We start from the raw sequence: 16,535 nt of genomic DNA, 5'->3' as shown, positions 1-16,535 counted from the left end.
ATCTAAAAATCTTCCCTCTCTCAGTACTGCCCCTAGAGAGGACCCTGTCCCCTACTCATGGGTGTTGCACCCTGAGCAGGGGCTCCCTTGTCAGAAAGGTATTCCTTAGGGTCTGTGTTACCGATGTCCCCTGAGAGGGCACCAGCTAGGTGACCACCATCCAGCAAATTCTTGGAAGCAGCAAAATCCCATTGCCAAAATAACTATTCTATTGCTCTATGGGAGAAATAATCTGGCTTTTCAATAAATCCATTAAACAAATACTTTCATTTTTCTATCTTGTTCTATGAGGACAAATTCTACATGGGATTAAAAAATAATTATATACTGATTTTTCTCACTACTGTAAGTTAAAAAATATACTATATATTATAATAAAATCTCACATTCTAACACCTATAGCCTACTGTTGGACTAACAGGAGACATGCAAAATTATCTGTTGAATAAATAAAAGACCAACTCCTACGGAAGCATACTTGTTTAAGTTGAAGTTTTATGGACATTTATATTTCTAAAATTTCATTTTTAAAAGATGTAAACATAGACCACTGCTAAAACTGGTGTTAAAATTTGTAAGGTTGGAACTGTACCACTCATTCTTGGGTGGCATATTATACAGCTCACGTGGACATGCAGACAGGGGGAAGATAAGAAAGGCATGATGCTCAGACTTGCCTTGCTATGAGGGTCAGCAAACATCCGAGTGAAGATTTCACACAACCTTTTCAATTCTACTCGACTAGAGGAAATAAAATACAAATAAATGAATTTTTAATAAGTCAATGCTGCAACTATAGTTATAGCTGTGCTTTTAAAAATACTTTCATTTCAGTAAACTCCACAAGCTTTACATAAGTTTTATTTATAGGAGCTTGCTGCACAAATGAATTGTCTTACTGAATTCACAATGACATTAAGTAAGAATATAAATCCACAGATTTGCTCTCAAGATGAAGAAACTGAGACCCAGAGTGATTCACTCAAGCTCACATATCAGGAAGTAACAAAGCCATCAGCCAAACCCCTGTATCTGTTTTCCCCCTACCACAACTGAAAGGCAATGGGCTCAACCAGTCAGTCTGGATCTTACTCTCAATTCTCCTATAAATATTGTAGTCTGATATCTTTAAGCCTCCTATTTAAGTTTTGGCCTCTTCTCTTATCAGTCAAATAGGATAGATGCTCTGTCACATGGATGTGATAGAGTGAAAGAAGACAACATATTATATCTGCCTCGGACAAAGCGAACACTCGTTTCACATTGGTGCCCTCTGCCATTTCTGATCCTTGACTGTACTCCAGAGTCCCATTTTTACTTCAGGGTTTGCTCAGATGTTCTCTTCCCCAAAGCATCCCTCAGTCATCCCTCCCATGCAGGTTAGAGAGCTGGTTAAATGGGCTTTCAATACTGTTAACAACACAGACTAACGCTGGTCAACAAGGTGCTAGAGATTACTCAGTGTATACCTGGTGAGCACTAAGAATCCAGAAATGGGACTACCAGGATTAAACAGATTCCTGAGCAACAATCATGACAAATCAACCTCATTGTGTTCTTGACAGATCACTCTCAGACTGTCACAGTATGTAGGATAAAAGCTCTTGCAGCATTTTCATAAACAGAATGGAGAATGAGGGTGGGGGAAGGGTCTGGGGAAGAGTAAGACTACCTGAACAGCCACACCTTGAGTACAGCAAGGCACCAGCCAGCACTGGCCAGCTTTGTAGAGCCACGGCAGCCTCTGTATACAGTCATTGAGCGTAACACCTTAACAAAACTATCCAAAGGATATAATATTCTGTATTTTAAGGATTCTAAGCTGCTCATCTCTCTCTTTTTTTTTTTTCATGTTCTCCCAACTCTGTCATTGAGATTCATCATAAGTCAATGATCTATCAGTATTGTCATGGTTTATTCAGCAGCATTTACTAAAGGGATATAAAATAATGAGGTATCAATGGTGTCTTAGAGTTAATAAGATATCTTTTTAGTATGTGTAACATATGTTCATATTGGAAACTTTATGAAATACAAAAATGAAGAAAAAGGCAGAAATAAGCAGTTTTAGAGGCAATGTTGTCACATTATGGAGTGCTCCACTTTAGCCTCTCTTTACTATGCACATTTATAAGCCTAGGTATATTAACGTATTTTTAGACTGAGACTGGCACTATTTCATTCATATCCCTAAGAATCATAGTGATCTGCGGTTGTTTATTTTTTTAACCTTAATTACAAACTGTATCAAGATTTCTCACATATGTCCACATTTACCGGACAAATATAAGCCTAAAAATTACAGAATATTCACCAGCTCTCTCAAAGCTTCTGAATGCCTCGGCCGCCTGAGTTCCTGCAGCACCTGGCCCAGCCCCTGGAACTCTGGGAGGGCTCCATGATGACAGGGACGTGGGGCTCAATCTGGCCTCCTGTCCTCACCTCAGGGTTCTCTGGCTCTTCAGGAGGTTCTGCAGGCCCAGAAGTCCCTCTTTCCTTTCTGACCAGTTTGAACTCGCACAGTGGTTGAGAACCTCTGCCACATCCTCGGTCTGCCGCAGATAGTGGGGAATGCCGCCATTCCTGGAGCCGTAGGAGCGCTCGGAGCAAACACTTGAGGCGTCACTATTGGCATCGTCATCAGAATACATTCCGTACGGCTCGTATCTCCTCCTCACTGGTTTCTTCTGACAGATCCAATGAAGCATGGGGGCGGTTGGGGAAGAAATGGAAAGGTGTAATGACCATGAGTCAGAACAAGCAAAACCAACAACAAAGAGCTGCATGTGAAAGGACACACATAGTTTCCTACACGTAGAGATTAGGAAAACAGAAACAGAAAAAGCAGTCCTCCAGTTGGTGAAAACGTAGTAAGCATCACACTTCTCAGCTGAGGGCAGGGAGCACAGCCTGCATTAGACATGGCTGAGCGAATTCAGGAAGGCTCCCAACCCTCCCGCCCAGACGGGAGGTAAGTATCTGTTAAACAGCCCAGCTAGCTCCTGACACGCTGCAGGTGTACACACTCACCAGCCCCTCCCCAGGCAAAAACAGTATTTCCTGAGCATGGCCTATGGGTAACCTTGTTTGAACATTCATGTTTCCTTAACAAAGCATGAAACTGTAATGCCACTGGTGGAAGCATCCTATGCAAATGGACTTTTATGTTACCTGAGTCATTTTTATTACGGACTTACAAGCTTTACAACTAGGCTTATTTTAAAGTAGACTATAATGCTCACTTCATTCATTTCTCTTACCCTGAATATGAAACTCAAAGTTAAATCCCTAAATGATATAGCAACAGCTATATAGAACTGATAAAAATACAATTTTTTTCTAAAGGCTAAACAGATATGGTTTAAACTACACAAATGCAATTTTTTAATCATATGGCTTATTATTATTAATCCCAGCTTGCCTTATGCCTATTATTTCAACATTACTAACCATACCCCCTTTTACTCTCAAAAGTATTTCTGTTTGGATGATAAATTACATGATCATCCTACTTATACACAAATTAGATTCCTAAAATAAGAAAAGTGCAGAATAAAACCATTCATGAAACAAAAGTGACACAGGACTAGACACAGACCGAGTTAATAAAATGAAGCACAAAAAGGAGAAGAAGCAGAGCTTGAAGTTCAAAATAAATAGAGAAGTAAATGCACGTGAAAGGTGACTGACTCCATCACCAATACGGGCATCACTAGATTCAACAAAATCATAATTCAGACCAGTATTTCTAGATTATACTACATTTTTGTTGTTGTTGTTGTTGCCTTCATTGGCTTCTAAAAAAAAAAAAAAAACACTTGCAACAGAAAAAATAAAGTTGTAAAACAAAAGTTAAAGCACTGGTACCTTGCTCCTGGAGTCTCCTAATAGCTGTAGGCAGGAAAATATTGAAGGATGGGGAAAAAGCATAGAGAATTACGTCAGAAGCATATGTGGGGATTGTTCTTGCAACAAAAGTGTACAGCAAAACATCTCTTAGCAAACCAAAAACACAGGTTAGCAAGCGTTTCATATCAAGCGAATAATAATAAAGAATGCTTTCAAAATAGCGTTTCCTAACCCTCTTGCTCCTCTCATTAAACCTTCTGAGACTTGCTGCAATTCTTCCCCTTCCAGCAAGGCATGGCTCTGAAGACTCAGTTAATTCTACCATCTACTCCTCTGAGACATCTGTCTGTCCCAGGGGCTTCTAGCCTGTCCCATTCCTGTGTCTTCTCTTCTGAAGCAGCTCACTCAGAGGGACCAAAGGTTCTGGACAAAAAGTAACTGGGGCAGAGTGAATATAATGGGAGCTGAAGCTTAGAGAAAAGCTCAAGTCAAGTCAAGTTCAAACTCGAACTGTGTAGTTCTGTCCTGCTTCTTAGAACTTTGCACACAGTCCCTAACGCAGTTCTTTACAGAACAAAGAATGCCCCCACCTTAACTGAAGTCCCATTTTATTGAAGGTTTCAGTGTTCATCATTTCCCACCCCTTTGACCTCTACTTCTTAGGGTCTCTAAATAAGAGACAGATGCTAAATGCTCAAAGTTGCAAGGAAAAACAGCTTCACAGAAGTCTGTTCCAGCTCTTTAATTCTACAAGGTTAGAGCAATTAGCCTGAACTCCAGTACTTGCCAGAAAAAAAGTCCTTCTACACATAAGGCAGATGAATAGAGCTGGCTGGGCAGTGTGCCTGCAGGAAGAGCACTGTGACAGCAGCAACTGCTTTCTCAGAGACATTTGTCACAGGACTCATCTGACTAAGCAAGAATAACTGAAGGAGACAGGAGAAGGGACAAAGGCTGGCGTCACTGCAGCCACAGACTATAAAAGGTTCATCAGATGGAACATGGCCGGATTAATGAGGACTCCTGGGTCTGAAAGCAGAGTATTCCATACAAACTTTTCTCCTTACAAGATAATAAACCTTTAACAGAAAAGCAAGACAGTTCCAAAAGGTATCTCTTTCAAATGCTGAGCACATCAACAGGGACAAAGAGGCTGTGTTTACTACTATTTGAAATGCAGCTTTAGAAACCAATTTGACCTCAGGCCCATTCTACCAAGGACTTTTTGCTTTAACCACATTCGAAGGAGTTCTGATTTCTTTTGAGGTCTTAGGTATTACATTACAATAATGGAAACACATGTTCCACCAGTGCTTTTTATCCTCAAATAGTTAACATTAGTATTTAGGAAAGTTTGCTCAAATGATGACTTAAGGTCTCATTTAAAAAAAAAAGTGAGGTAACAGAATAAATACAAAATTCTCAAACCTCAAACTCTATTACTATCTTATATTTAGGCTATGCCATCAAAGTCTGTAAAGCAACAGAAGCAACAGAACAGAAACAAGAAAATGCTAGGGAAAACTGTGATCAGAAAGAAAATAAAACCACAACAAAAACCAGCAGCCCAGTGACATCTGAGAGGTCCGATGTCATCAAAGCCTCCTGGATACGGAGGAGCAAGGAGAGGAAACACTAGATGCTACTATTCTCCATGAGGACAATTTTCACTTATGTGTGTGCAGAAGGAAAAGTTTAAGAAGAAAACAACACTAAAAATTTACCCAGTATCTAGAGAATGCCAAAGAGGGCTCAGTAACCTGATCTGGGGACAATTCCAGTAGAGACAGAGAAGGGGCCGGGCAACCCAGAGGCCCTGTGCACACGTTGTGCCTCTTACCAGAGCATCCGCGACGGCAGCTTCCAGGTCGGTGCTGGTGCTCAAAACTCGCATGGCATTCACAGAGCCAGGGATTCTTCCTGTCTGGCCAAGCCCAAACCGGTCTATTTGGAAAACAAAAGCATAAGATGTGTCACATTAATTAGAATTCTTCCCCCACATAGAGAGGCTCCTGCCTTTTCCCCGCTGTGTGGCTAGAGGCACTGAAAAATCTCTAGCCAATTTTAACTACACCTGACTTGTTTGCCAGTGGTAGAAGCTGTTCACATTTAATACTATTATGCCACAAAGCATTCTATTTAAATTGCTTTATAATAACATTTCACTATTAAAAAGTTTTGAAAGATGGTACAGGAACTTATAGAAGGGAGCTGGGTAATGAATGAAGCTTTTAATGTGCATAGCTTTTCCGCTAGAGACAAGTGGCCTTGATGGTTGGTCAAACTAATTAGAAGGCTTCATGTCTGAATAAAATTTCAAATAAATGCATTTAATTGATCTTAGTCCAAGTTTTAGTAGTGTCACTGCTGTTTTACTGTATGATACATTAAGCTTAATTAGTTTTGGATACTTATTCATCATGATGTCTGTGTCTAGAACAGTTCTTTAACAATCACCATAGAAATCTAGTATCTATTGTGGAACATTAATCATTTAGATAATTTTAGTATAAATTTTATCTGAGGATTTTTGAACGACAATCTTGAGGTAGGTAAACAAAAAAGAAAAAAATCCAAAGAATTTCAAACAAGTTTTGGCAGTTCAGTAGACTATGCTGAGCTTACTAGTGTTCCCTGCAAATGAAGACTCCCTTTCTGAAATCCATTAGTTGGTAACCAGCCCTCCTTAAGAAGTGCTGTCCATCAAAACTATGGGCACAACTGGACAAAGTGGGTGTAAGTCATACTTCATCAGTGTGCTACACCACCTATCGATAACTGACTTTGGAAGAAAAATGTTACGATAAAAAAATGTTTTCTCTATGTTAACAAACAAGACATTGTACAAGGAAAATCTCTAAACCTAAACCTGTAAATACTAGCCATATTCTAGTAATGAAGCATTTAGAATGAAAGGGAAGATACTATCTATGTGGATTCTACATGAGTGGATGTTTCCTACAGAATGACACACTTAAAATTTTAGGTAACAAGACAGCACTTTGGTGAACTTTAAAAATAAAGTAGTATTTAACTTTTTGGGATATCAATTTCAATATATTATACCTTCCACCACCACAAAAAGGGAAAAAAATTTTAAACACTGCTAGTTAAGAGTTATACAGTCATGAAATATTATAAAGAAACAAAAATTGTATGTTATACTATCCCCTTTTTTAATGCATTTTCAGACTGGTTCAAATGTCATCTTAGCCACTAGTTTGAAAGGTGACTTAATGTGCCACATACTAAAAAAAAGACCACAAACATTCATATGTATTCATTTAAATACTTAGATGTGTCAGTTGAAATATGAAACAAGTATAAATTTGAGATTAACCGTACACTTTGATGAACTTCATTCAAGTCTTTCCATTAAAAAAGGGTAGATAGTAGGGGATTTATGAGTAACAGAATGAAAGTAATTCAGTTATAAGCCATTTAAAAATTACCCAGCATAAACTTAAAAGAAACGGATTCTTAAAAAATTGAAAAAAAAAATAGATCTCATGCCAGCAATTCTTGCTCCAGGGATAATACTGATTTTTTTCAGACACAAAATTAAAGCTCTAAGAACAATGCAATTATTCTGTGCTTCCTAGATGCATACAGCTTTGCCATATACAGTGACTATAGATCATTTGATATATCAGAGACATTTGAATTTCAAATCTTAAGGGAAAATGTTTGGATCTAAGCGAAATTATAAGTTTTTTGTTTTCATCAATTTGGTGAGATCTGTTCTGCATTCTCCCTGAACTGATAGTATTATGAAGCTCAGTTGTCCAAAATGGATACATAGGAGTGTGCCCTCAGTCTGTCCCATCATCTTCAGGGGAATGGCTAGCTTCATTTAGAGAACAGAGAAAAATGGCTCAATGAATATGCAACGGTTGTGACCATCAAGAGTCTGTGAATTAGTAGAGCATGCCTTGCTCAGCAAAGAAACAGTAGCCATTAGGGACCATGAAAACATGAACAGGAAGCCAGTGAAGCCTGGTTCACAGCTGCATTATTGTGTCCCTATGGCTAGCCAGTGGGTGTCTGGTACTGTTAAATGGAGCTGAGAAGGTCTGGGGTTCACAGGCTGCAAGGGCTACCTTTGGCCTGATCTAATTGCTTAAATCCTCATCTTGTTTTTCCATAAAATGCTTAGGATCATACATTGACTTTCATACATCTGAAATTAAATACACCACAGTATGGAACACTGGTAATTAAATGATACTTAAAGTTAACATTAATGTTCAATACTTGATTGGGGGGTGACAACTTTGGAGATGAAGGACACTGCTGGATGATATCCATACCCCTCTTTCCCACGGGGACCCTATGTAACACCTAGGGCTGGTTGTTGCTTCCCTGATGGGGGATGTAGGAGGGGAAGAAGTGCTTCCCTAGTTGATTGTTTAAACATACATGTGAACACTGGAGAAATGATGTTGTCAAACAGGCTATAAAGCATCTACAGCCTATTAACAGAACTATAAACATTCAACAACTTAAAAAAAACAAAAGCACATTGGGGAAAAAAATATGAGGTGCATACATGCCAACTGCTAGCCGACACGGATGAAAACAAATGTTAACATGGGTGTGAAACTAGAACATATGAAGAAGCCAAGTCATGCAGTTAGCACTTGTTCACCTGACTGCCCAACAGATTCAGCAGTGGAGAGAGCACTAGTGGACCTGGAATGACGTCGAGAGGCTGCAGGTAAAAGGAACGGCAACACCCACAGGATTAACACAGAAGTACCACAGGAAATGCAGGGACTGCTACCAACAAGGCCACATTTTCTCATGGAAAGAAATGGTGCTGGATATGGATGGATAGCAACTGCCAGTCCCCACACTCCCCGGTAGTGGCTGGCTCTCCACAGCTAGTCAATAAGTGGGCACAAGGGCACTTTTTAAGGTGCTCTGAGTAAGTCCGAAGCAGCACCCTCGGCCTCCAGGTTTGCAGTCACACTGTGAAGCCTCTATCAGCTGTTATGGAAGTATGCAACATGAAGAGTACCAGGAGCCCCGGAGCACCATCCAAACCCCAGAGTGGAATAGCAGTAAGATGGATCAGTAACTCAGCTCACAAGATGTGTCATCAGAGTGTGAGGCATATGCGACCATGCACCAAAAACAAAAGCATAGAAGTTCATAATGTTCTTTCAACAGAAACAGAATGAAATCACAGGAAGGAGGCTCGACAACCACAATTCCATTTTCCCCGGTCAAAATGTTTGCTTTTCTGTCACACAAGTATTCTCATTATTAAGGTTTGTTTAACAGAAATTTAGCTGTAGTAAGTTTAATGACTTTTCCTTAGTGAGGCAGCCTCAGAAATAACATGGTCAAGTCTGCTTTGATCATCACTAGCTGTAGGATATTGGGAAAGTACTACACCATCCTGAGTCTCCATGTCCTCCTCTGCAGGACGGTGCTGGCAATGATACCTACCTCTTGGGGGCTACTGAGAGGATTAAGAGAGAATGCACAAAGCACTTGAAACAGTGCCAGACATGGAGTGAATGCTGGTGGTGACAACAGTTAGTACTCTTGTGGCAGCAGCTGTGATGAACAGTAAATTCCAATTTTCACGAAGATATTAGAGTATTATTTTATTAGCAAGTATTCCTAATGTGTCTATTACCTTATCAACCTGAGAAAACAAATGCTAAACTCTGTCCTCATGTGGAGAAGGAACAACCTTTAGAAGTAATTATGCAGTAAAGACTTGGTTCAAAACATTGATCTACTGTCCACAGTTCTATGTAATATCAGGCTTTTCTTCACTTCAGGGAATAAACAAAGGATAATATGCTTCCAATCACTACTCTGAAAAATTCATGCTGATTATACCATGGAAAATCCACAGGCTTGACAAAATAATACTGAACAGCATTATCCATACACATTGACATACATTTTGTCATAGAATATCAAAATCTCAAGCTCTTCAGCATCATCTTACTTGTTTTTTAACCTCACATCACTTTATAGAATGTGTGCATATCTGTGGTAAATGTGGCATTAAACAGCAGATGTTACCTGGTCAGTGAGGACAAATTTTTACCAGCCTGCAAAAGGAAAACCGCTCCATTCTCAATTAGAAAAATAAAAATCAACTGGCAATATCTAAAACAGACATTTTAGAATTATCACTTCCCTTAAAGAAGGAAGTGGGCAAAGTATTTTAAGACTGAAGCAAATGATACAGTTTATCGTATAAGCATATCAGTATTATATCTTGATAGTTTAAACACAAAATGGTTTTTAAGCAATACCTGATCTGTAGATTCCTTATAAAGCAGTCCTGTGGTTCTGTTTCAACAGAATGTTCTAAAGTAAATATGTCATGTAAGGAGTCCTCTGTTACATTCACAGGTGAACACTCTTTAGTGGAATCCAAGGTGGACCCGCATATGACAAACCTAACTTACAGCAAAGTACTGGATCCCCTAATTTCACTCAGTCAATAATGATCACTGTAACCATAGTCATACATATTCATACCATTAAAATGATCCAAAATAATCTTGTAAAATAGTGCAAACTTAAAATCTATATGAACTCACCAAAACATAATTACTCTGTCTTTTCTTTAAAAAAAAAAAAAGAATATTGGCTATATAAGTTGATGCACAGGGACACTGACGTATGAAAGGATGGCAAGAAAGCCCCTCTAAGGAGAACCACCTTCTGAGATCTTCCTGAATTCCCAGGTCCTAAACGCGCCTGGCAACCCCTGACTCAGAAACATCTCTGGAGTACTTTCTGTGTACCTAGTCCTGTGGAGGCCTCACAGAAAGCATATGATACACTTTTGACGAAAGATGAAAGACACAGAATTCAAACTACTTTCAAAAGAGGCAGGCTTGCAGTCAAACCTGGACTCAAACCCTAACTCTACCACTTATCAGTATGCTTTGAGAAGGTAGTTTCACATCCCTAACTCTGATGATGCCAACATCTGTCCCAGAGAGTGAACAGGGACCATCAAGCATTGATTGTGACTGTTGAACGTCCCAAATGTTGTGGATACAAAGGAGCACCACTGTTGCTGGACATGGATTTTAGAGACACGGTGAACCCAAGGGAAAAAAGGGCATGGCCTAAAAATTCAGCTCAGAGGAGCCGGCACTGTGGCGTACAGGTAAGGCCACTGCCTGCAGTGCCAGCATCCCATATGGACAACAGTTCAAGTCTGGGTTGCTCCACTTCTGATCCAGCTCGCTGCTGTGGCTGGGAAAGGCAGCGGAGGATGGCTCAAGTCCTTGGGCCCCTGCATCCACATGGGAGACCCGGAAGAAGCTCCTGGCTTCAGATTGGTACAGATCCAGCTGTTGCAGCCATCTGGGGAGTGAACCAGTGGATGGAAGACCTCTCTCTCTCTCCTCCCTCTCTCTCTCTCCCTCTCTCTCTCTCTCTCTCTCTCTGCCTTTGCCTCTCTGAAACTCTGCTTTTCAAATAAATAAATAAATCTTCAAAAAAAAAATTCAGTGCAGAAGATGTTAGCCATTGCCTGAGCACAACAGAAAACATGAGCTAGTGCTAGTTTGTCAGGATCCATACCATCTGCCTTGGTTTTAGCAATTATGCCTTTTAAGATGTTGAGTTGTCACCAAGACAGTTAAGCAGATCCATTTAACCAAAGTAAGTAAAAAACAGGCAGGAACGTTCAACCACTCTGGGTTCCATCAGGTCCTCAAAAGTTCAGCATACCTTGCCTGGTCCACAGAACTCATGTCGGATTATAAAGGCTGCTTCTATGGATGATATCAGAAATACAAGTAGATGTATAAAATAAAAATACTAAGTTGTTACTAAGGCAAAATAATCAATAAACAGATTGACTTTACACCTAATAGGTTGTCTGGAAGGTCAAAAAATGAACAATGATGCATAGATATACAGCCTTAACTTAATAAGAAAAATCACCAATTCATTCAGATAAAAACCCACCACTGCGGCCTCTGATTTATTGAGACATCTGCTCTCAGGCGTCAGCCTATGGTGGAATGTCTGCATGCCGAAAGGGAGCTTATGTTAAGCAGGTGGAATCCCTCCTTGCTAGCTCAAGGGAATCCTCTTGTAGGGCTCTGACATCTGTCTGCTTGCACTTTCTCAGACCCTTATACAGCACAATAGGTTGTACAGAAATATCTCAACCCTGGTTCCTGACACCAGCTTGGGAAAAAACACATTAGAACTGTGTGGCATTAGTGATAGAGAGTGAGGCACATATTAGGACCACACATTTCTGATTTCACATCCTCCTTCTTAGAGACATTTACATATTTAAGGGGTCAGTTACAGAATCACATAGTCAAAATAACAGGCTGCTGTAGGCCACAGTTCCACGTGGTAATTTTTAATTATTATAAAATGATTTTTATTCTTTATGTTTATCAAGAGGAAAGTACATATTTGTACAGAACGAAACAAGCCAAATAACTAAAAATTATGAATATAAAGTATTATTTTTCATCTAAGTATGTTTTGCTAGACATCTTTGGGGATTAATAATTTACACAATATAAAAAGGTAAATTGTATGCCCAAGTTATAGGACGGCAAACTACAAAAATGAAAATGAAAACTCATTTAGTTTTTTTTAAGTAGCCATTACCTTTGGCTGGGTTTTGTCTTATGTTGGGAATTGCCACACGGATGGGCTTGCCTGATAGCAAGAGGCCATAAACACAACAGCTTTATTCCTCTACTAATGAAAACTGGAAGTTGCCAAAACTCAAGCATGCAGAGGGGGACAACAAAGGGGAACTAAGGAAGAGGAGAGAAGAAGGGGTCACAGGACAGCAGAGGGGAAAGCAGGTCATTCCACCCAGCAGAGTCTCGGACAAGCGTTTGGAGCAGGGAAAGGAATGCTCCGCTTCTCGGGCCAGCGCCTACGTGTACTCACCGAGTGGAGGGAAGCCCCGAGCAGGGCTTGTATCACGGCTGCTCTCACGGCTGGTATCGCGGCTGCACCCCTGACTCATGCTGGGTCGAGGGATACGGCTGCTCCGTGCTAGCATGCAGCATGAGGGGTTTCAGAGAAGGTGAACAAGTTTAATGAAGACAGAAAAACTCACAAAACGTCAGTCACATTCCGTTAATGTTATCATGACATTGTCTGCGCTGGGGAGTTCTGATGACTGGGCACCCATTAGTGCTGAGGCCCAGTGACTGATGTGCCAATAGGAGAAAGTGTGGATCAACTTGGTTATGCTCAATGCCTCCAAAAGCTGTGAAATATAGTATGCATGTGAAATTATACCTAAATGCAAGAAACACAAAGAAATCTTTCTAAAGAACAAACTGGCATCAGAAAATACAGGATCAAAAGCCTTTTAGAAATGATCAATTCTTCAATGGCTTGAGCAAACTTCTTGACAAGAAGACAGAAGACCCAAGCTCTTTTCATGTGTACTCAGTTCTTAGAAAGATAATTTAGATTAACAGTCAGAATAAAGGCTCTAGTTACTGAGGTCCATAGACTTACCTAATTGAAAGGAAGAGGCTCACTTCTCCCACCCTGGCTTTTACAAAGAGAGGGCATTAGGGCTGACAAAACTGGAGAGCCTGCCCACTTCTAGCGAGTGTGTAGATACTTCAAAACCATTCAATCTTGTAAACCAGTAGACACAAAGAGTCAGGACAGTTCTTTCATTTACTGATCCTTACTTTTTCTATGGGTATCCAAACAGATTTGCTTGTGGTCCCTACCAAGCTCCTGCACAGACCCTTCTTACACTTCAATCTCAACTAACTGGGTGAAAGATCCCTCCCACTGACCTGCGAGCAGCTAGTTACTTTATGATTGTCCTGGATGAAGTTCATTGCTGTCATGCTATAATGTACTGAGATTATAAGAGTCACAAGAATGGCCTAAGGTCTAATAATAACTTAGCTGTGAAGCTCAGAAAAGATCAATGTGCCCTGTTTCTTCATTTGAGAAAACAGAATCACATTAGCTACGAAATACTCCAAAACATGTGTTGAATGTGTCCAGGTGGAATGTCTAACACTGACAGCTCATGGGGACAAAACACATTTCCATCTTGAGAGCACCTACTTTTTCTACACTTGGTAGAAACGATTTGCTCAGAGATGCTGGAAGCAATAAACTTGACTCACTGATGTGGATGTCTCTCACACTGTAATGAGTGTAGCCTATTATTTTGGAGCAAAGATTTACTGTACAGCCAAACTAGAATAAGAATGACTAACAAATGAGAATCGTGAAACTCTCTGAAAAGAATACAAAGGTAGAAAATAAAGTTAACTTTGCTGCACTCAGTGCTACGGTTGACTCTGAAGGCTTGTGAGTGAGGTCCAAATGCTTAGTACTACCCAGGGAAGGAGTGGTCAGACACAGGGATGCAATCGAAGCACTGGGGACCAAAAGGGTTTTGCTGGAGGCTCCATTAGAAATTTTTAAACTCTCCTTAATTCTGACAGGATGATAGGAAAGTACTGATTTTTCATCCAAAGTGGCAGTGACTAACCAGTAATTCCTGATAACATTCTAAACAGCTCCCACAATGAGGGTTAACGTAGTAGGTGCTAAATTAAACCCTTAGGAAACCAGGAAGTATCTACCAACCCCAACATGGAGTTGCTTCCTAGACTGTAAAAGCAACGCATCTCTTCAGAGGACCAATGCCACATCCCAGACTCTAGTCTATGCTAGCTTACTGGTCCAGCCATTTGGCCTCTTTGGCCTCCCTTTTGGAAAATGCAAAACAAGAAAGATATCTGTCATTTCAGAGAAAAGTATTGTGAGATAATGCACAAACCTAAGTACTTCTAAGCTCCTTACTTAATAGCATATATGAAAATCTTGTCTCATTCCACTGCCTGCTCCAAAACAAATAGTTAATAAAAAAAAAAGTTCTGATAGTGATAGTTTTTAAGTGTATGCTTAATTGAGCATTTTCTTAGTAGTTCTTGTCTGATTACTTGTACATTTTGACCCAGCCCCAACTACCTTTCTTAATGTGTATACTCATACGTGCTATAGCAATGAGTAATAAATGTTCTGGGCTGAGTCTGCTTTATGAAGACAATAAAGAACATTAACAGTGACAAACAGGTATGATCTGAAGTAACAGTGTACATAAATTTGTTAACCAGGTTTACTTTCTTGGTATTTCATCCAGAGTTGACTCATCCATTCATGTTGACTGGTTCCTTTAATATATGGCTAGTAGCAGCATATGGAAAAAGAACTCTTTCTGTTTACAGTTTTGTGAAAACCTACCCATGGCTGCCCCAAATCTCATTAAGGTATATATACTGGATAGAACAGTTTAAATATTGGGTAATTCAAAATACAAGAGGAAAAACACTGACTTACTTATCCTAAAACTTCCAAAGACTAATCTACAAGGAATATTTTTAAAAGATTTTTAATGACTAATTGACTAGGTAGTCAAAAACTAAATTAAAAAAGGAATCAAATCAACTTGTCTATTTATCAAGTGCCCAAAAAGAACATACTGTGTGAGAACATGTTAGTGAGAAGACACAGGAAAGAGAAGAGTTGGTAAAAACACACTTGCCATCTGAAATTTCCCAAAACAGTATTCCTAGGTAACTACTGAGTATTATGCTCAACCAACATGCTGAGAAGCCTTGAAAAACCATTTCATTGGTTTTCATTTCTTGATGGATACTCCATTCTACCTTCACAGTGTTTTAATGATAATCCTGACTTTTGCCTTTTAAGGGAGGATCCAGCCAGAACTCAACAAAATGAAATGTACAAGAGGTTAACAAAAATGATCAGAAGGTAGACATGTGTAACAACCTCTTGCATAGACATTTTCACGTCTTGGTCTTGCACAGTTGTCTATTTTCACAGTTAAAATGGTTTATTATTCATGTTTAGTATTTTCAATAAATTTCACCAGAAAATCAAAGTCATTTTAAATGAATTAGCCACAGAACATAAGATGCAAAAATGTCAAGTGTGTTTTTATAAATTCCTTTCAATAAATGAGTGGAAGAAGAAGGGAACCAAAGACAAACTTCTGCAATATAATCATTGTAGATGTTACCTGTCTATGTGACTTTATTATCTATAAAGTATTATCTTTAAAACACACACACACAAAAAAAATTTACAGATATTTCCCTACTCAGTTGGATAGCTTACAAGGAGCAGCCATGTGTTTTGTTTCTGTGTTATCCAACAGGAATTACACATCATTTTTGTTTAAGACATCTTGAATGCCAAAGAATTACAGCCTTGGCATCATTTTTAAAATAAAGTTAAGAAATACCATTTCTAATCAAAAAAAGGGGAGAGGGGCGTAATTGAACCAAACATAATTTGTCAATAACTAGAATTAATTCTCAGTGCAAATTCCAAACCTACTTTAGCTATCACTAAAACACTGTATTGGTTAAGGATTACAGAAAACATTCCTAAAAGATGTTCCCATCACTTTTAAATATCATATTTTAATTTGTTAAACAATGAGCCAATTATTCAGACACAAAGGTTTATATATTATAAATTATCACACTAATAAAATAATCTATTACTGAAAAGTGCTCACCTATCTGCCACCCTCTAATACAAAAATCTCTAAGCAGTCTTATCAGAATGAATGGACAAATATACCTTACGCATATATTTATTTGAAAGTGTGTATTCTACAACGTGCAGAAATCTATAGTTCT

The 16,535-nt window shown here is 39.2% G+C and overlaps 1 protein-coding gene across 50 annotated transcripts in view; it reads right to left on the bottom strand.

The window, feature by feature from the left end:
• Positions 1–16,535, bottom strand: part of CLASP1 (cytoplasmic linker associated protein 1) — a 293,720-nt gene that overhangs the window by 61,135 nt on the left and 216,050 nt on the right. For 13 of the 50 annotated variants that reach the window (XM_070071085.2, XM_070071086.2, XM_070071077.2 and 10 more), the window contains 4 exons: positions 5,690–5,793; positions 3,868–3,891; positions 2,443–2,687; positions 678–741 (listed from right to left, as the gene is read on the bottom strand). In XM_070071085.2, coding sequence (XP_069927186.1) covers positions 678–741; positions 2,443–2,687; positions 3,868–3,891; positions 5,690–5,793 — 437 coding nt within the window. Of the gene's footprint in view, positions 1–677; positions 742–2,442; positions 2,688–3,867; positions 3,892–5,689; positions 5,794–8,497; positions 8,561–12,765; positions 12,874–16,535 lie in introns of all 50 variants that reach the window. The other 37 variants (XM_051838608.3, XM_051838612.3, XM_089329378.1 and 34 more) reach the window with 7 other exon arrangements.

The sequence above is a fragment of the Oryctolagus cuniculus genome, chromosome 3 (genome assembly GCF_051225735.1).
Source record: "Oryctolagus cuniculus isolate XC-2025 breed Fujian yellow rabbit chromosome 3, ASM5122573v1, whole genome shotgun sequence".
NCBI lineage: Eukaryota > Metazoa > Chordata > Mammalia > Lagomorpha > Leporidae > Oryctolagus > Oryctolagus cuniculus.
The sequence above is the reverse complement of the archived record's forward strand: the minus strand, read 5'-3'. Positions and strand labels throughout refer to the sequence as shown.